Below are 22,038 nucleotides of genomic sequence, written 5' to 3' on the forward strand. Positions count from 1 at the left end.
CCTTTGATGTATATACAAACATGTATGTACATGCATATATTTTCGATATATTCATATAGGTAAACTATAAATAAATACATAATCAACTATATATGATATACAGGTTATTATAATTAGCCTTAAAATATCTGATATATTCCCTCATGAAGTGGATTATAAATCAATAGAATGTTTCTGTCTACTTCTTTTACATATTGGAGTACAGTACAAATTAACAAATAAGATTTTATTGAGGTACATATATGCGTCTTAGAGATTGAAATTTTTAAGGAATACTTGATGATAATAAGGGTCCCTTCTTTTCTGGGAATCTTTGCTTTTCACATTCATTCTTACTGTTTTAATTGTAGTCAATGGAGAGTTTTTCATAGACAGTTTATTTAGCAGATGTATAAAGCTGTTTTATAATTTATATTTACATACAATCCTTTGTCTTATATTCTTAGAAAATATTGATTATGCTCACCTTTATTAAATGCTTTGGCTTTTCCTACTTGAGGGATATGATTGTTCTAAATGTTAGTTTGCTCTTTCTCTTTTATTTTGTTTATCAAAATACTATTTTTGACACCTCAGTCTGTATTCGGAAAGGAGACTAGCTCTATGTAGAAGAATGAACATTAATATCAAATGCTGTCTGCTGATGTTATTAAAGGATGAGTGATGCTATAATATTTTTCAATTCTTGTGCTGTCATTCCCTCTGAGAACAGTGCTGTGGATAAGCAATCCATTAAGTTAAAAAAAAATAGAGTAGTCAGGGTTTCTGGTATACCTTTGAAAAACCAAATAAAGCAAATCAAATCAAAACAAAACACCAAAAAAAAAAAATTCCTCCAAATTTTCAAAGTCCTACATAAAAGCATTTTTATTTACTACCAGCTTTCTATACAAATATTAATTATTTGATCAATATTTGATCAAATGTTGATTATTTCTCCTTTAATATTCTAGATATTGTATTTTTTAATTTTTTATTTTTCTTATATTCTGTTTCTAAGGGCATTTGTTTTTGTTTTGAGGGAGAAGGCTTAGCTCCGTACCATTTATTATTTTTCATGAATAATTTTTATTACTATGTCACGTAGATTAATTCGTTCTTTTCTGTTGCATCAAAAGTGAATACTTATCCTACTTTTTATTGTTTTTTCTATAATTCAAATCTGAAATTAAAACTTTTCATTTACTGTGTAACAATTTCTACATATTTTATATGTTATATGTGCACTCCCATCCTAATTTAATATTCTTATTAGTTTTTAGTATTATTTTTATGAGGGCTAAGAACAGTTAGTAATATATGCCAGATAGTATTTTTGGAACTGAATATTTAGCTTCATCAGGAATTTTATTATGATAATAATGAGAACTATGTTTTTCTAATATTTAGGGTTTTTTTTTAGTTTACCCAGTAGTAAAACTTTGGTAAACATTGTGTGACTAGTTGAAAACATGCACTAATATCACATGGCAGTGGTGTATTTCCTATTACATAAAGCATGGCAATCATGATGCTTTATTTTCAATACCAATGTCAAATTTGAATGCAAATAATATATCCATTGCTGAGATACATCCCATGACTTCCATGTGATCTGTTAATTTTTGTTTATTATTTTGTATACATTTCTTCTCACATTTAAAACAATGAATATGTAAATGTAACACTGAGTTCTACTTTTTGTTCAAATTTTATAGTGATAATGAAATATGCCTCTGTAGATCAAATATTTTATTTGATAAAGTTTATTTTTCTGTGATTATATATGTATATATGTATACACACACATATATAATTATCTGTTTTGAGTTTTTATTATTTTCCATAATTATATTAAGTTGGGTTATGAATCTGTTGTACAACAGCTCATTAACTTATTTCAATGGAATTTCTTAGGCCGCAAAACTCTGTATATTCTGAGCCTAAAACTGATCCTGACATTGTATATTCTACTACTAATAAATTAGTTGGTTTTATACATACACTGTTTACCTCATACTTTTAGAATAGTGTTGTTATTTTTTCATTTTATTTTAAACAATTTTGGTTTTTATTTGTAATGAGAGCTTGCATTGTATTGGGTTTTCTTTGCATCATTACTTCAAAAGATGTTGTAGAATATATAACTTATGGCTGTTTCCATCACATAGTTGGTTTCAAAGTTCCCTTTTTATTCTTGATTTTACATTTTCTCAGGAAGCATCATCAGCTTATCGTACTATTCTTCCTTAGATTGTGTTATGGATACATTGTTACATTCATATTTACCTGAGGATCATCTGTAGTTACACAAATTTACACCTATATGTTTCATGCATTTTTTCTCTTTCCCTTAGAAGTGAGAGCTTATCACAATTGCTCCGTAGTAAAGTTTTAGGTCAGGCATGATGATTCCACCAGAGGTGCTTTTATCCTTGAGAAGAGTTTTTGCTATCCTAGGTTTTTTGTTATTCCAGATGAATTTGCAGAGCAATTGTGATAAAAACTGCATGGTACTGGTATAGTGACAGACAAGTAGACCAATGGAGTAGAATCGAAGACCCAGAAATGAACCCACACACCTATGGTTATTTGATCTTCGACAAGGGAGCTAAAACCATCCAGTGGAAGAAAGACAGCATTTTCATAAATGCTGGCACAACTGGTTGTTATCATGTAGAAGAATGTGAATCGATCCATTCCTATCTCCTTGTACTAAGGTCAAATATAAGTGGATCAAGGAACTTCACATAAAACCAGAAACACTGAAACTTATAGAGGAGAAAGTGGGGAAAAGCCTTGAAGATATGGGCACAGGAAAAAGATTCCTGCATAGAACAGCAATGGCTTGTGCTGTAAGATCGAGAATTGACAAATGGGACCTCATGAAACTGCAAAGCTTCTGCAAGGCAAAAGACACCATCAATAAGACAAAAAAAAAAAAAACACCAACAGATTGGGAAAGGATCTTTACCTATCCTAAATCAGATAGGGGACTAATATCTAATATATATAAAGAACTCAAGAAGGTGGACTCCAGAAAATAAAATAACCCCATAAAAATATGGGGCTCAGAACTGAACAAAGAATTCTCACCTGAGGAATACCGAATGGCTGAGAAGCACCTGAAAAAATGTTCAACATCCTTAATCATCAGGGAAATGCAAATCAAAACAACCCTGAGATTCCACCTCACACCAGTCAGAATGGCTAAGATAAAAAATTCAGGTGACAGCAGATGCTGGCGAGGATGTGGAGAAAGAGGAACACTCCTACATTGTTGGTGGGATTGCAAGCTTGTACAACCACTCTGGAAATCAGTCTGGAGGTTCCTTCGAAAATTGGACATAGTACTACCAGAGGATCCAGCAATACCTCTCCTGGGCATATATCCAGAAGATGTTCCAACTGGTAAGAAGGACCCATGCTCTATGTTCATAGCAGCCTTATTTATAATAGCCAGAAACTGGAAAGAACCCAGATGCCCCTCAACAGAGGAATGGATACAGAAAATGTGGTACATTTACACAATGGAGTACTACTCAGCTATTAAAAAGAATGAATTTATGAAATTCATAGCCAAATGAATGGACCTGGAGGGCATCATCCTGAGTGAGGTAACACAATCACAAAGGAACTCACACAATATGTACTCACTGATAAGTGGATATTAGCCCAAAACTTAGGATACCCAAGATATAAGATACAGTTTGCTAAACACATGAAACTCAAGAAGAATGAAGACTGAAGTGTGGATACTATGCCCCTCCTTAGAATTGGGAACAGAACACCCATGGAAGGAGTTACAGAGACAAAGGTTGGAGCTGTGACGAAAGGATGGACCATCTAGAGACTGCCATATCCAGAGATCCATCCCATGATCAGCATCCAAATGCTGACACCATTGCATTCACTAGCAAGATTTTGCTGAAAGGACCCAGATATAGCTGTCTCTTGTGAGACTATGCTGGGCCCTGGCAAACACAGAAGTGGATGCTCACAGTCAGCTAGTGAATGGATCACAGGGCCCCGAATGGAGGAGCTAGAGAAAGTACTGAAGGAGCTGAAGGGATCTGCATCCCTATGGGTGGAACAACATTATGAACTAACCAGTACCCCGGAGCTCTTGACTCTAGTTGCATATGTATCAAAAGATGGCCTAGTCGGCCATCACTGGAAAGAGAGGCCCATTGGACATGCAAAGTTTATATGACCCAGTACAGGGGAACGCCAGGGCCAAAAGAATGGGAAAGAGTGGGTAGGGAAGTAAGGGGGAAGGTATGGGGGACTTTTTGGATAGCATTGGAAATGTAATTGAGGAAAAGATGTAATAAAAAATAGTTTTATATGTAAAAAAAAAAGAAGTGAGATCTTAGAAAATGATGTCACCACACGTGCTTTAGAATTGATAAGGACCTGGTCCAGAAATTTTGTATCATCTTAAATCTATTGCATAATGCTGCCATATTTGGATATTGAATAATAGCACTGTTGTTTCCCTCAGTTCTTTATTCTCCAGCAAATATTAATATGTTTTCTGGTTCTATATTCCTGTGAGTCTAAAACTTGACTGCTTTAGACTAAATACATATCTCTATATTCTCCTCTTCATATTAAAAATTCATAAACAGTGTTTAGGTTCAGAAAATACTATTGATCTTCCCTAATATCCACCTGGAAGAACAAGTATCATTTCCTTATAAATGTCAAAATTTTTAATTAAATTTGAGTGATGAACTCATTTTGATGGACCCATGTAGCACTAAGTTTGTTTGATGTAGGAGTTTGACATGTTCTCCCTTCGTGGATTTACCTGTAGATGGTAATTATAAAGGCACGCTCCAAAAAACCATGTTATTCTCTGACCATTTCTCTTTAAGTGTGAATAACACCTATATCTGTAACTACCAGCCAAATAGGCTGAAAGCACTGATGTGTCTCAGCTGATTACATTGTGAGACAACTGTGCTGCTATATGCAGGGGAACTGTATTTCACCCAGAAGACAGAGTAAGCAATTGGATCTGTAGCGAAGGGCCATATAGCAAGAAATTAGGTATCACAGCAACCACGGTAATCCCTGCACTACGCTTTGCCTGTGAGTCATTTTGTCATAGTGCTTGTAAGATTGTAGGATGGATGCTCATTTCCACCGGTTTGTTTGCCTCGGCGACTCCAGCTATCCTTCACCTGTATCCCTTTTAATGGAGGCCAAAGTTTATTCACCCTTTGTCTCTGTCTGTCTTTTACTTACTCTCCTCATCCTATATAGCATAGAGGTTTTTTACAGTGTAAACACACCATCCCCCCCCTCTCTCTCTCTCTCTCACACACACACACACACACACCCAAACACACACAAAAGTGTACAAGCACCTTTCATAACCAGTATCTCATAATATGTGTCACTTCTTTAGAGTCCCAAAATGATATGATCTGTACTCTCCTCCCAGATAAGATCTCTAAGTTTCCTCAGACCATGAGAAGACATTGTTTGCTTCTCACTGAATGTAGGACTGTACCTAGACCATTCAAGACAATTTTATTGGCATGATGAATGAATCATACCTAAATGAGCTCACTGTTCCGAATTACATTGTGATTTGGGGAAAATTCATTTTGTAGGATGCTCAAAAGATATCTATTAGTACTTAAAACCTTATAAAATTGTTGCCACTGAACATAAAAATGACACTGAGGGATTTGGGGGATAATAGCTAGCAATAATAGGAGTAAAGCTGCTTATTTTTCTTCCATTCAGACAGTAGGAAGAAAAGAATTAACTTACCTGACCAGGCTTAGAATTCTCACAGACAACAATATCATATTCCCTGGCAAGTTCAGGTGGATTGTCATTGACATCCAGAACTCTAATACCCACAGAGACATGGCTCAGCAAATCAGGATTGTCTGCAAAACACACAGGGATGTATTTAGTATTTCAACACACACTTTAGAGACTTGGCTTACAATAAATCTCCTTAATGCTGTGGCTTGCCTCTAGCTCTGAATGCGGTAGCAGGTCTGTTGGCAAAAGACAACTTTATGAACATTGTTCCTGTTAGAACTCATTAACTTACAGAAAAATGAAAAATGAACATCAGGACTTGACATGAATACTAAAATGATATTTTTTTATATTTAGGAAATGAGATATTATTCAGGAACTGGAGTGGAGAAAGCCATCAAAATTCTTTGTAAGCTTTCAGAGCCTAAGAGATGAACAATTGGTTCCACCAAACCCCAGGAACACCACAACAGTTAACAAACAAAAAACAAAAATTCATAAACAAACAAGCATAAAACAATCTGTAAAGTGTTCAAGACCTAAATTGTAAGTAAATTCAAAGAAAACGGTAGGGTAGTTGTTCATTATAGTTATTGTTATAGGGGACTCTAGTTTGTAAGAAAAATGGTTAATTTCAATATAAATTTAGCATGAAATTTTTATGTAACAAATATAGTTAAAAACATTCAATTGTATACAATATGTTTCATTTCAAAGTTAAAGTTTCAGAAATCCTTGTAGAAAAGTAAAACTTCACTGTCTTTAGCTGCCTTGTTTTTCATCTCTCTGTATTTCTCATTTTCTGGTTGCTACTATGTCTTCATGAGACCATCAAGAAAATTATACATTAAGAGTTTACTTGTTAGAGTATATAAATTTAGAGAAATATGTTGATACACAGCACGCAATGGCAAAAAACAAACCAAATCAAACCAACTAAACAAAAACTACCCATATTTTACAAATTGTTTGAATGTTTATGAAAACATTAGTAATTCTGAAAATTCCAAAGGCAAATCTCAATGTCCAATGTCCAAAATTTTTACATTATCACTTGAAATATCATTTAGAAAGTCCATGCTCAAGAAAAACAATTCCCTACTACAAAATAATCAATATATATTTGTATTGGGTGTTCAGTAAGTTCACAAAGCTATGTTGGGTTGCATTTATAGGTCTCCATGGCAACATGCAACTCTCAAGCTAAGGATGGGGCACATCTTCAAGGAAATGGACAGCTTATATAGAAGTATACCATGAACCAAATATATTTTAGGGAAATTTTCAGGATGAGAAAACATTTGGCATACAATTATCTATACTTAATAAAACAAGTAAGTTCACTCATGTATAATTTATTCTACAAAATATTGTTTGTAGGAAATGAGGCCCATATTCTTTTCTATCATTTAAAAAATACTTTGATTTTACTTATACAAGACAATTTCTAATGATACAATTATATATTAGTAGTCTAAATAAAATAATAGATAAAATACTCCCCTAATTTATTAAAAAAATAAATCTTCTGTAGTAAACACAAATATATTCACACACACACACACACACACACATATATATATATATATCATATACATACGCACACTCAGACACACACACATACACACACACAATGAGGTCTGTGTAAATAACAACAAGGAAATATTGGAAGTGAGGGAGAGAAGTAAAGATGTGAAGAGGTAAGGGAAAGTGTTTGACTTAGGCTTCTATTGCTGTGATAAAAACAAGAGTTGTTTCTATGACCAGAAACACCTCTTGGAGGAGTGCGTTTATTTGGCTTACACTTCCAGAACACAGTCCATCATCAATGGAAGTCAGGGAAAGAATTGAAGTTGGGAGCTGAAACAGAAGGCATGGGTGGGTTGTGAGTGCCTAGCTTTTCCCTGATGCTTGCTGAGTCTGCTTTCATATACAGTCCAGGAATACATTCTCAGTGCTGGCACAGTCACAGTTGGCTAAGACATTCCAAATCAATCAAGAAAAGGTCCTACAGATTTGCCTACACAACAATGTCATGAGAGCATTTTGCTGTTGCTGTAGTTATGATTTCTCTTCCCAAATAACTGGAGGTTTTTTTCATGCTGACAATTCAGTAACCAGAGCAGTGATGAATATTCTCAAATTAATAGAAGATTTATCAAGATAGAAAATTAAATAGAGAACACACTTAACCACTCAACATGGAAACAGAAAACAAGAAATAAATGCATTCTAGTGACATTCTAGTGTCAAAATAAATTGAAAAATATTTAACATAAAATATTCTTAATGATTAAAATTAACAAAAGCAATTAACCAGAGATAAAGGAACATAAGATTAAGTCTAATAAAGTACTTGGGAGATCTAAATTCAGAAGGTTTTATTGAATTTTATTGAAGAAAATTAGCACAATTAATAACACTATTATGTCTGTGTTTAAGGAAAAAAATAACATAAGCAAAACTTTCCATATTCTTGTGTGGATTCACTATAGTTAAACACAAACCCCTGAAGGCTTCTCATAAAGTCTGCTATTTGATTCTAAAATTCATTAATACAAAGGCTATTCAGACATGTAGGGGAAAAATACCATAGAAGACACTTGATGTATGATTTATTGAAGCATGTATCATATTAAAACTAGGTGCTATGGCAGTGTCTAGGACACAGCCAAACAGAGCACAGGCTGAATAAGTTCCATGACCATTTCTGTAAGAAACCTCATGGAGGTAGAAATGTGCACCAAGCAAAGATTTCATTCTTCTTGATGTCCACAAAACAATGAGAAAAATGTGCTAATGCTGATATATATTACAATGAGAAATTATAATTATTTAATGCTGACCAGTTTTGCACTGAACCTCAAAACATCTTTTTGAGTGACATAAATGTGTAGCCTCAAACTACACATAAATTTTGAAAAGAATATTAACCTGAATATATGCCTAAGGTGAAAAATTCCAAAACGAGGACTATACAATAGTCGTGAATGTAACAGTGACAAGCTTGAAGTCTGGGAATTGTATCACCGTATCACTTCTTCACACATGTGACTAAAGACCTGTTTCTTAAAATCCCCCTGTGGGAGAGGCTTTTGCACTACAGAGAGGAACAAAATACCAACACAATACAAAAATGGATTTAACATGAAAAATCCAATATCTTTAAATGAATGGAGATTTGTCAACATAAGTTAGCAGTCTATGAACACTATATAGACATGTCATTCTACTGTTGCCAAAACGTATAAAAGAATAAAGTTGGCCCACATATAATTTTTTTGGTTTTGTATTTTTGCAATAAACATCTAACGATTTTTATGGATTTATGCCAAGTACATTTCTTTTATATGTACACCACTAAGACAACTAATGACAATTTCGAAAGTAAACAATAGGACTCAAACAACAGATGAAAGAAGGCAGTGATTACAATGTGTTTATATCATAGGAAATACAAATGGATAGCACCCCATAATTGTTCCTGTCTGAAAGAACTACAGGGATGGAAATGGAGAGAGGCCTGAGGAAAAGAAGGGCCAGCAACCGAACCAGCCCAAAGTGGGATCCAGCTCAGTGGGAGGTCCAAAGGCTTGCACTATTACTGAGGCAATGAAGGTCTCACAAAAAGGGACCTAGCATGTTTGCACTCTAGAAGACCCACCAAGCAGCTGAAAGAGTCAGATGAAGATATTTGCACCCAACCAGTGAACAGAAGCTGCTGACCTCTGTGTTTGAATTTTGGAAATGCTGGAAGAAGCTGAAGAGGAGAGCGATCTTGTAGGAGAACCAGCAGTCTCAATTAACCTGGACCCCCGAGATCTCTCAAAACTAGACCACCAAACAGACAGCATACACCAGATTATATGAGGCCCCCAACACACATACAGTAGAGGGCTGCTGGTTCTATGTTCAGTCAGAGATGATGCACCTAACCCTCAAGGGACAAGAGGCCTCAGGGTGTTTAGAGGTCAGGGGAGGAAGGGGCAGGGACATCCTTGTGGAGCCACTGGGAGAAAATGAGGGATGGGATGTGGAACAGTAGATGAGTGGATGGTAATGGGGTGGGGTGGGAATAAAATCTGGAGTGTAAAACAAGTAAAAATAAAATAAAAGGAATCGCAACATATCTGTTATGTGCAAACCAATGTAGAGGTAAATTATAGACTGAACCATTTTCTCAGAAATGTCAGAAGAGTATATCTGCATACAATAAAATTATGCAGGAAATCTCAAATAATACAAAGTTAAGTGACAGGGGGAAACCTAATATATATATATTTATTTAAATTTTATTCATCATTATTCTATGTAATATCTTTTTTGAAGATTTTGAGATCACACAAAATGTATTAGAACAATATGAAACATATTAAATGCGATAGTTAATAGTTTCCTACAATTCATTCATTACTGGGAGCAATTATTTTATCCTCTCTACATTGTGAAAGATAAGCTGATATGTGTATACTTTTCTAAGTATATTACACATAACTAGAGATAAAATAAATACATACTTGATTATGCTACTTAAAGGCTGACTTACTTTTATATGTATTTATAGTTTCTCTCTCTCTCCCTCTCTTTCTCTGTCTGTCTGTCTGTCTGTCTGTCTCTCTCTCTCTCTCTCTCTCTCTCTCTCTCTCTCTCTCTCTCTCTCTGTGTGTGTGTGTGTGTGTGTGCGCAGTGTAGTCAAGCTGTTATCCTCTAACCAGGCTACCCTGATACTTGTCATGGGAACTAGTTTGGGTTTCTAATCAATATTTCTCCCTTTGTCTCCCAAGAACACTCCAGACATGTGCCGTGCCTATTTCATATACTAAATTCTGACAGTCAAAGGAAAATGAGGTTACAGCCTTTGTTTGAAGCAGATTTGAAATGCTGCTCTAATACTGTATTATTTTATTTATATTTTAAAATGAGAACTTTAATTCTTCTTTTAATATTTTAAATAAAGTGCATATCATCGGAGTTATTTAAATACTAATTCAGGCATTCTGCAACGGTGGGAAATTTGTATATTTGCTATTTTTAGGCTTTAATTAAGTTCTCTTATAAGATGTAATTGGGGCATTGTGCCTATATTATATCCATGACCATGGGACAAAGCAGAGTGGACAGGTTATTCATGTCAATGCAGAAATTAGAAGAGTAGGTAATGCTGCAAATCCTGTGGTTGGTCCTATAGTACGCACTCACTGTATACAAATGATCCATGCCATCAGTGCCGGCATTACTCAGAAACTCACTCTTCTTAGGATCACACTTGGCTGATCCAGAACTCACTCTGTGGACCAGAATAGCCTTGAATTCACATACACACCTGTCACTGCTTCCAAAGTGCTCAGATAGATGGTGTATGCTACCTTTGGTGGCTTATAGTACAAACTTTAGTAGTTTAGTAACAAGTTTATATTTTTAGTAAAAAATAAAAACAAAAGATAACATTGCCTATTATGCAACAGCAAATTCAGTAAATAAACACTTTAAAAAATCACAGTCACATTTGCCTAATTTCCATAAAAACAATGAGCAGAAATATGGGCTTATATATTGCAGTTTAAGATTGACAGTTTTGTGTTGGTTTTTTTTGGTTTTTGATTTATTGTTTTTGTTTGTTTTTGAGACACAGTCTCAAGTACTTGAGGCTGGCCTCTGGCATGTAGCAGAGGATTACTGTGAATTTCTGATAGCCCTGCTACCACCTGCTGATTGTTAATATTATGGGCCAATGCAAGCCACACTGTGTTTTCCTGTCCTGGAGAATCAAACAAATCAAACACAGGAATCTGAATATGAAGGAAGGTCCTCCTTGATTTAATCTCCCAGCCTCCATCTGCAGATTGTTTCATTTCCTTGCAGCAGAGGTAGCCTGGAGCTCAAGGTGTAGTCAAGCTGGTGTGGGAAGCCCTATGCTTTGGGTGGTACTCCTTTCTTACTCCCCCAAGTGCTGGAAAAATAACAGCAAATGATTCGGTTGTAGATGGTATAATCAGTGTAGGTTGATGCTAGGATAGTTTTGAAATCCTTCAATAACCTTAAAATCTTTTCCAAGTAGTCACTGTTTATTAACAAAATACCATGGTGATTAACTTAGCTTATCCTTCCAACAAGACTCTTTCCAGTCTTCTTGGTTGCCAGGACCTTCACCTCCTTCAAAGAGGGCTGTCGTTTTCTTTGCACCATCTTGCAGGAAAGATAAATTCAACAGCCTCCAGAAACTTGACCTCATTTGTAACAGTATAGAAGTAATGAATCTGATCCTCCAAGCAGATGATGTCATACTTACCACGAGATTGAGCAATCCAGAAGTGATGTGTCATGGCAATTTCTGTCTTCTTAATTTTGCCATAGCAATGCTTGGATGGTTGGGGAATCCCCATGCATTGTTTGCTACCATAGTCCTCAGCCAGGTAACTGCAGATTCATTCATTGAGCTTAGTGAAGATTCCACTGGATTTCTGGCATAGGCAGGAATGTCAATAGTTTGCAAATCCTTGAATTTAAACCAATGTTACCTTGGATTCTGATGACTAATGCCAATTTGACTTCTGCGGGACCACAGAAATTTGTAGCTTTTCTTTCCTTCCCAGCATTTGAATCTGAGTTCATTCCCTGTGATACTGTTTAACTTTTCATGAGCTTTCTCTTTGCAATTAGAAACCTCGCAGAGGCAGGTGGATTTCTCAGTTCGAGGCCAGCCTGGTCTACAAAGTGAGTTCCAGGACAACCAGGGCTATACAGAGAAACCCTGTCTCATATTGTTTTTCCACCTATAGGGTTGCAGACCCCTTCAGCTCTTGGGTACTTTCTCTAGGTCCTATATTGGGGGCCCTGTGTTCCATCCTATAGATGACTGTGAGCATCCACTTCTGTATTTGCCAGGCACTGGCAAAGCCTCACAGGAGACAGCTATATCAGGGTCCCTTCCGTATGCAATAGTGTCTGTGTTTGGTGGCTGATTATGGGATGGACCCCCGGGTGGGGCAATCAGTACCCCCAGAGCTCGTGTCTCTAGCTGCATATGTAGCAGAAGATGGCCTAGTCAGCCATCATTGGGAAGAGAGGCCCCTTGGTCTAGCAAACTTTATATGCCCCAGTACAGGGGAACGCCAGGGCCAAGAAGTGGGAGAGAGTGGGTAGGGGAGCAGGGCAGGGAGAGGGTATAGGGGACTTTTGGGATAGCATTTGAAATGTAAATGAAGAAAATATCTAATAAAAACAAGTGGGAAAAATAAAATAAAATATGAGAAAAAAAAAAAAAGGAACTGAAGGTGGGTGGAAGGTATCCTGGGGAAGAGAGGGAAGGTCTTGGAGAACTTGCACTATGACACAGCCAGAGAGACTGCCTGGGGCCATCGGTGGCAGAAAGGATAGTTAAGAGCAATTCAGGAAGTAAGACATGCCACACTACAGGGTGTATACATAGTCAAGATGAGAAGCGAGAGAGAGCTCTCATTGATCAAAACTGATAGAGCAAAATGGTTCATTTCTAGCTGGTTTTCAGTTAGGTGGCTGAAAGAGAGTTCAATCAGTGGTTTGAAGTAAGTCCTTCGAGTCAAGTGTATGTAACTTAGGCAGTGCAAAGACAGCCCATAAAAGGCTGAGTCTCCCATTCTGAAGTAGCCCCTCCTGTGTAGACACTGTGCCACATAGCTGTAGATAAGAAACGGTTTCTTTTGTCCCTGTAGGAGGAGGTGAGCTGGGTGCAGCGAGGCTTCTCAGTGGCTTGCTCATTTTATTAAGTACTTTTTTCATATTTTGGGTACCTGTTCCCAGGTGTATCATTTTCCATTTCACACTCAATAAATATTTACATAAATATTTTAAGAAAAAAAAAGAAACCCTATCTCAAAAACAAAACAAAACAAAACCCAACAAGTACAAAAAAAGAAACCTCTTTGGGCAAACGTTTTCAGATGTTTTCCCTTCAACTCTGTAAAAACCATTCAATTGTCGTACAGGACCCAGACAGAGCAGGAGCACTCTTTTGCTTCTCTGGATGACCCTGTAATTCCAGCTGATCTATAATTCCAGCTGAAAAGAGGAACTACATTACATGTTTTTAATTAAACATATTTTCCAAATGTTGCCTTTAATGCATCATAAAAAAAAATCATTAAGCAGGCAGAATATGCAAACTCTATTTTCTCTGTCACCATGTTTGCTTGTTTGGAAATGAAGATAGTTTGGGTGCTTTTAATTGTAGATTTTTAAAATTAATGTTATGAAAATCACGTATATCACAGCAGAAATTGTGTTTTGATGAATAAAATGATTCAAATGAGCTATAGTATTTTATAGTATTTTTTCCAATTTCTCTCTCTCTCTCTCTCTCTCTCTCTCTCTCTCTCTCTCTCTCTCTCTCTGTGTGTATGTGTGTGTGTGTGTGTGTGTGTGTGTGTGTGTGTGAATGAAGGCACGTGCATTCCATGTGCACTCCTGAAAGTCAAAGGACAATTTTTGTGAATCAGTTCTCTCCTCCTATCTTGTATTCTGGAATTTGAACTTAGTTCTCAGGCCTTTTGGCAAGATTTTCACCTGCTGAGCCAGTCCAGTATTTATATTAGACTTCTTTGATTCATGAAATTATCTTTGTATTTAGGAAAGGCCATGTTATGTATATTTCCTCCTACTTTTTTTTTGCTCATATTCATTTTATTTGATCTTGTTTTTATATCTAAAAATAGTATTTTAAATAATGTATTTTTTTGTTAAGTTTGTTCTTTTTTTAATATTTTTATTAGGTATTTTCCTCATTTACATTTCCAATGCTATCCCAAAAGTCCCCCATACCCTCCCCCCCCACACACACTCCCCTACCCACCCACTCCCACTTTTTGGCCCTGGCGTTCCCCTGTACTGGGGCATATAAAGTTTGCAAGTCCAATGGGCCTCTCTTTCCAGTGATGGCCGACTAGGCCATCTTTTGATACATATGCAGCTAGAGTCAAGAGCTCCGGGGTACTGGTTAGTTCATAATAATGTTCCACCTATAGGGTTGCAGATCCCATTAGCTCCTTGGATATTTTCTCTAGCTCCTCCATTGGGGGCCCTGTGATCCATTCACTAGCTGACTGTGAGCATCCACTTCTGTGTTAGCTAGGCCCCGGCATAGTCTCACAAGAGACAGCTATATCTGGGTCCTTTCAGCAAAATCTTGCTAGTGTATGCAATGGTGTCAGCGTTTGGAAGCTGATTATGGGATGGATCCCCGGATATGGCAGTCTCTAAATGGTCCATCCTTTCACCACCGCTCCAAACGTTGTCTCTGTAACTCCTTCCATGGGTGTTTTGTTCCCAATTCTAAGAAGGGGCAAATTACTACAGATAACTAATATGATTTTCTTATATTTGAAAATCCTCAAGCTTTGTTTTATAACAGACAAATAAAATGGTTTATAATAAATTATTGAAGCAACATTAAGTGATTGAAAACTAAACTACCTTCATATGTATAAAATATTGCTATCAAGAAAGGAAAGTGCAAAAGGGAGGAAAGTAGAATTAAATCATCTAAAATTTACTTCATGAATTTGCAATTATTTTTTCTCAGTGGGGATCATTTTTGTTTATTTATTTCATAGTCATTCTTTAAGACCTGGCTGAAATGAGTTACTTAAAAGGAACCCATTTTCATGAAGACATGGATTTGTCCAATTTACACACAAATCCAACAATTCCCTGTAGCTTTTCAGTGTGATTGCTTGACTGTAACACCAGTCAGAGGCTTCAAATTTAAGCTGAGCCTTTGATCTTAGAGAAATGAACACTGTCTTTGTTCTGTAAACCATAAGTCTCGAGTCAAAATGATTCATTCTTACTTGAAATTACAAACTGTAACTCCTCACAATGATTATAAAATAAATTAGAAACTATCCTTTAACTATGCAAAAGCAATTCAATAAGTCAGTCCAGTCAGATCAAGAAAACCTAGCTGAAATGTGTCCCCTGATATTTTTAATATTTCTGAATTCTACCATTTATTTAATGCAATGCTATTCTTATTCATAATAATGATGAACAGTTTTTTAGCTTTCATCTTTTTAGAATATATGAATTCATGACATGAATCATTACACTGTCATTTCAATTTGCATTTATAATTATGTTTCTGTACAAACTAAAACTTCACCCACAATAGAAGTATTTATTTCTAAAAAGAAACCCAAATACATCAATAACAAGAGAAATAAAATCCTTTCCCTATTTTCATTTTTCTGATGAAACAATGTAAATACAATACCATTTTCTTATAATATCATGAATAACAGAAAATTGTTCAGTTAATTTCAAAAAATAAAACTCATAAGAAATCTTTTAGGAAACAATGATACTATACTTAAAATGCTTTCAAATTAAGTATTTCTAGCATTTGTCGTCATGATAATTTCTCAATAACCAATGCCTCCATGAACTTACAAAGGTTTATATTTTAGAATGCATTTAACTTGCTTTAGACTTATGCCAGGATACCTATAAAAAGGCCACATACTGAGTCTTTTTAGAAGCGTAAAAGCAACTTAAGTGAAAGAACGGGTTGAAAAACATTTAAAGATTTCTAAATATAGAAATGTTTCTGCTCTGAGATTTTATAATTGCCTTGCCTTCTTTTAAATTGTATCACTTAAAAAAAAAAAAAAACGAACTTCATTATTCATCTTAAGAAAACTTTGAACTTACACTAAATACTACACCAGTCTACAGACCTTGATTTCACTTGTGCGTGTGTAGTGTGTAGTATTTAAATTAATTATCTAATTACCATAAATTATCTGCTTCAAAAGTAGAACTCAAGAAAACAACTTTCTGTTTCAGGAGAAAGGAACAATTGTGCATTTTTTAGTGATGTCTTACTGTGCATCATAGATTATCCTGAAAGTATGCAAATTCTGAAGTTACTATTCTGTTATATCAGACAGTTGATGATTAAAAAGAAATCTATGTTTCTTGAGAGAAAAAAGACATATTGAATAGTGGGTTATAACTCAGCAAAAAGAGGCTGGCTATTTAACATTTAAATGAGTTAATTCCAAGGAACCCATGGTAAATTTATCGATCTATTCTTTTATTTTATTTTATATAAGCATGTATTTGTGTGTGTATGTGTGTGTGTGTGTGTGTGTGAGTGTGTGTGTGTGAGTATGTGTGTGTGAATGTATAGGCCATGAGTGGGAATGCCTTTCAGTAGGTAGAATTTGTGTCAGATCTCATAGGGTTCCCCTAAATGGTGGAAAAAAGGTGTTTGCAGACAAATTGGGTTTTCAGAATGGAACCAAGATTCTCTGATATGGCAAAAGTTTTCCCTACTGCTAAGCCATCTCTCTAGACCATGACCTATGGTGAAAAATTTTTAACTCACTTGATTTATACAACATCGCATCACAAAACAGTGGAGGACAGAACAATTACTGTGGCTAACTTAGAATTCAAGCTGTCTGCTGAGACCTACCACAGCAAGAACAGAAATCAAACTAGATTTTTTCCTAAACATATGACTTTTATTGTATCATGATAAAAAAACATGAGACCTAAACTACTGTACATTTTGGCTACTCTGTACTTTTCCATATGTACATTTACTTATATAGGTGTTTTAATAAACCAAATTAATAAAAATGTCATTTAAATTTAAACAGAAAAAAAAGTATCATAGGAAGATTGAAAGGAAATTCTGCCCTGGAAAGATGTGTGTACCCCAAATGGCTGTCAAAAAGAAATGTCATAACAGAAGGACCAAGTATAATAGTTATGAGACTGGCTAATGAACGTGAAAGGGGGAATTGCCAGTCAAGAAACTTAAAACAATTATGCTTAAAAGCATAATTCAGTGGTCGGAATTATGATTAGTGTTATTTTAGTTTGCAATTAGTATCATGATAAATATTCAAGGATAAATATTCAAGGAGATAAATATATTAGTTTATATGATAGTATCATGATATTATGTCTGCAGTTCATATACATATCACTAAATGTCCATAATTTAACACAATTATTTTGTGTGATTTATGGATAAGTCAAAATAAAACAAGTGAACATTTAAGCCTACTTGAAACACACACACACACACAGTAATATCAAGGGACAAATATAAGGGTTTCTATTACTAACCATATATAATTTTTATCTTTATTTATTGAAATAAAGTCTATGTACTTTATATATTATGAATAATTTTCTTCCCCATAAGTCTTTGAATTACCTTAATAGGACCAGCATGAATAATATTTAAATTTACAGAATCTAGAATAATATTGTTTCCATGTAAATTTTGTTTCTGATCATTACAAGGTTTTGGAATTTGGAAAGGATATATAAAAAAGGTATAATACATTTTCTCATGTGCAAGAAATTATTACACTATGAATCACGAATGTTAACATATATTAACTAACCAGTACCCGCCAGAGCTCATGTCTCTAGCTGCATAAGTATCAGAAGATGGCCTAGTTGGCCATCAGTAGAAAGAGAGGCCCATTGGTCTCGCAAACTTTATATGCCCCAGTACAGGGAACACCAGGGCCAAGAAGTGGGAGTAGGTGAGTGGGGGAGTGTGGGTGGAGGGTATGGGGGACTTTTGGGATAGCATTGGAAATGTAAATGAGGAAAATACCTAATAAAAATTTTTTAAAAAATACTTGGCACATAGAAAGATAACAAATATATGTGCCTATAAACTTTATATAGTAGGTCTTACGAACTTTACGTTTCTGTTTATTTCGTGTATTGGAAGTGTCAAAGATTGAAATAAATAACAAATGGGCAATAACTAGAGAGGGTCAATGTTAAAGGGGAAGCATCTCTGAATTTCTATGACAGTCACTTTGAATGCAGAAGTGATTTCAAATGGGTGTGAAGTTTTAAATCATAGAAATATAGAAACATCTACCCATTACATTACATGTCACTATGATGTGATTGAAAAACTTCAGTAAAGGAACGCCAAGTAAGAACCTAGTAGACACTCTGCAAATTAATACAAGGATTTTTATAGAAAACAAACGGTAAAAGTACAAAACACAGTACATGTGACTTGCTGAAACTATAAAATTATGTCTCTATTTGAGTTTAACTTTTCGCTATATGTATATGTATAACTATATAGATCTAGATCTAAAAAATTCACTTCCAATTTTTCTTCTATGCATTCTAATTTTTTCTAATATATAATAGCATTCTCATTGTATATCTAATAATCATTAGTATTAATTTAAAATAATTTCCAAACAAACTTATACTAGCAATAGGCACTTACATTTATTATTTTACTATGTGCAAAGTATCTGCAATAATTGATTGCAGATGAAAAAATGCATTATATCTTTATTACATAACCTCTCCAAAATGTAAAACTTTGTAATGACTAGAAGCAAAACTTATAGGAAAAAATATATTGAAGATTCTTTAAACAAATATTTTATTGGCAAGAAATATATATGTACATATATATACACATATGTATGATGTATATAGATATATATTTATATATATATATGTGTGTGTGTGTATATATATATTGACTTTCATACAGTAAATAAAGGGAATAATTATATGTGATTAAATAAAAGAAACATGTACAGTTGTCATTTTACAATTTCTGAAATCCTTGACTTACACTGATATTAAAAAATATTTTCTATAAACTTTAATTTCTTAATTTTTAAGTTACATAGGATTGTTTTAAAGCCACTTTGGAACTTAATATAGCATGTATTTTGGAGTGTTTTTATGAAATGAATTATATTAAGAGAATTGAGTAATATGGAATATAAATTTGTATGTACCTCAATTTCTTATAAACAGAATTATTAAAACTTAAGTGAATAGTTTTTATTTGATAATACAACCTAGAATATTTCTAATAATACTTATTTACCTCTACATACACACCTGGGATATATGAAAGGAAATATGTTCCACAATACACATGGAGTATATTTAATCCTTTTTATGTCAGCAATGCCTCTAACATTAAAACCATAAAATGCTTAAAAATAACCCAACACCACTGTTGGTTGGACAGTCCCTGCATGGCCATGTAAGGGACAGAATGGTTCCAGCCCTGGAACAGAGCCACAAGATTTGATCATTGCCATGGGCATAAGTCTTGTTTGTGTAATAATGTACATATGTACATGTTCTTGTGATGAATCTTCTCTATGGCAAGGTTAATGATTCCATGACAATAGAGAAAAAACTCTATAAGAGCTGTGTTTGCTCTACAAGCAGTTCTCTTTGGGTATCTCATTCATGAGCTATCTAGAGAGCCTTTAGAATTTTTTTCTAACAAGAGAGAGTTGTTTCAAGCAGAGAACTTTTCTAGCAGAAAGCTATCTTGAACAGATTAGAGACCCAAGATGTGCTGTCTAGGGAGACACTTGAAGCAGAACAGAGGCCATCAGCTTGGACCCATGATTTCACTTTGAGTCCTTTGTTTCACACTCACAGACACCCCTTCCTCAGAACACCTCTCCAAGCCAAGGCTTATCTTTGGCAGTTGGTTGCATAAATGAACTAATGTAAAATTATTAACACTTCAAATAAAAATTGGTAAATATGTAGATTTTCTTTTCAACATGCAAACTTGCTCTAATTTCTTCTAGAGTATTTCACAATCAATAAGCCATCAATTATATCAACATATTCGCTCAACATAAAAAGGAAAATTTAATATACATTATAATTAGTCAATAAAAAGGATGAAAATATGGCCCTTTATAGTCAGTAGTTAGTGTGTTAAATAAGGATGAAAATATGGTCCTTGATAGTCAGTAGTTAGTATGATAAGTACCATATGAATAACTACAAGCATCCATATGAGTCCCTACAATTATGGGCACACACTAGATATTAAATAAGATTTTTAAAGGCAGAAAATATGAATTATTCTTGAAAATATCTCAAAGCAGCAAATTACCTACAAAAGCAAGAAGTGCTTTGTCTTTCTGGGATGTGAATGATGATGCATGTTCTGCGGTATGGAATGATACTGTAAAGATACTCATGTTACTGTGCATGCATGTAGCATAGAATTTACAAGTTATTGACTATAAAGCAACAAAACTCAAGGCAATAAACAACACAAAAATGACACAAACTGAAGAATCATTAAAAATGGGGAAATAGATCAGATCAAAAAATATTCAAACCTATTTTCCTAAATGCTTTGTAAATTAAATGATGTCTTCTAAATCTTGAGAAAACAGATGCATTTTTTAAAAATTTTTAATATTTTTTATTACATATTTTCCTCAATTACATTTCCAATGCTATCCCAAAAGTCCCCCATACCGCCCCCCACTTCCCAACCCACCCATTCCCATTCTTTTGGCCCTGGCATTCCCCTATATTGGGGCATATAAAGTTTGCAAGTCCAATGGGCCTCTCTTTCCAGTGATGGCCGACTAGGCCATCTTTCGATACATATGCAGCTAGAGACAAGAGCTCCGGGGTTCTGGTTAGTACATCATGTTGTTCCAACAATAGGGTTGCAGATGCATTTTTTAATAAATCAAAATATTCTAAGGAATTTTGTTAAATACCTCCAAGGTGTTACTAACTCTTCCACCGAAAAACTCATATTATTATCAAATGTGTTCTTCCAGGTGTAAGTCAAACTTTATCATCATCATCACTGAATTTCAAATTACTAAGAACACACCAATGGATGTATGTGATAAAGCATTTCTAGATAAAGTCAACTGAGCAGGAAGACAGAAAGACATAGTCCTGAATGTCAGGTGATACAGTCCTGTGTCCTGGAGTTCTCAACTAAATAAAATGTCATAGCCAAAATCTATACAGCCATTTATGGACTGCCTTGAATCTGAACCACTCACTAAAACTGATCTTGCTGTAGTCATCTAACAAGATGTGTGAATAATATTCCTAACAAGTATTTTAAGTTCTTATTTGGAGTGTAAATTTTGCCTGTCACTCTTCAGCATAGACACTGACATATATATATATATATATATATATATATATATATATATATATATATATATATATATGCAAGTATGGATTTCTAGGTCTTTTATTTCACTTGACTATTGGTGAAAGCAGTACCAATTTCATTGCTGATATTCCCTTTGAGTGCCAAGCGAAGAAACTGTGCCAATTAGGATCTCTGTGTGTGCTAAGTAAAATTGATAGTATGAACACATTTGTGGGAGACAGATGACATATATCATAATATCATAGTGACAGTAACAAAATGATTTGTAGAAGCTCTGGGAACTTGAAACCATTCATTCTCTGGTAATAGAT

General features: G+C 34.7%; 1 protein-coding gene across 3 annotated transcripts in view; it reads right to left on the reverse strand.

Annotated features, from left to right (window-relative positions):
* Cdh18 (cadherin 18) overlaps positions 1 to 22,038 on the reverse strand; it is a 917,427-nt gene that overhangs the window by 29,052 nt on the left and 866,337 nt on the right. For all 3 annotated transcript variants that reach the window (XM_029470124.2, XM_085831363.1, XM_021183199.3), the window contains one exon: positions 5,767 to 5,888. In XM_029470124.2, the coding sequence (XP_029325984.1) occupies positions 5,767 to 5,888 (122 nt within the window). The remainder of the gene's footprint in view (positions 1 to 5,766; positions 5,889 to 22,038) is intronic.

This window comes from Mus caroli, unplaced genomic scaffold, assembly GCF_978045245.1.
Source record: "Mus caroli unplaced genomic scaffold, Mus_caroli_1 scaffold_16, whole genome shotgun sequence".
NCBI lineage: Eukaryota > Metazoa > Chordata > Mammalia > Rodentia > Muridae > Mus > Mus caroli.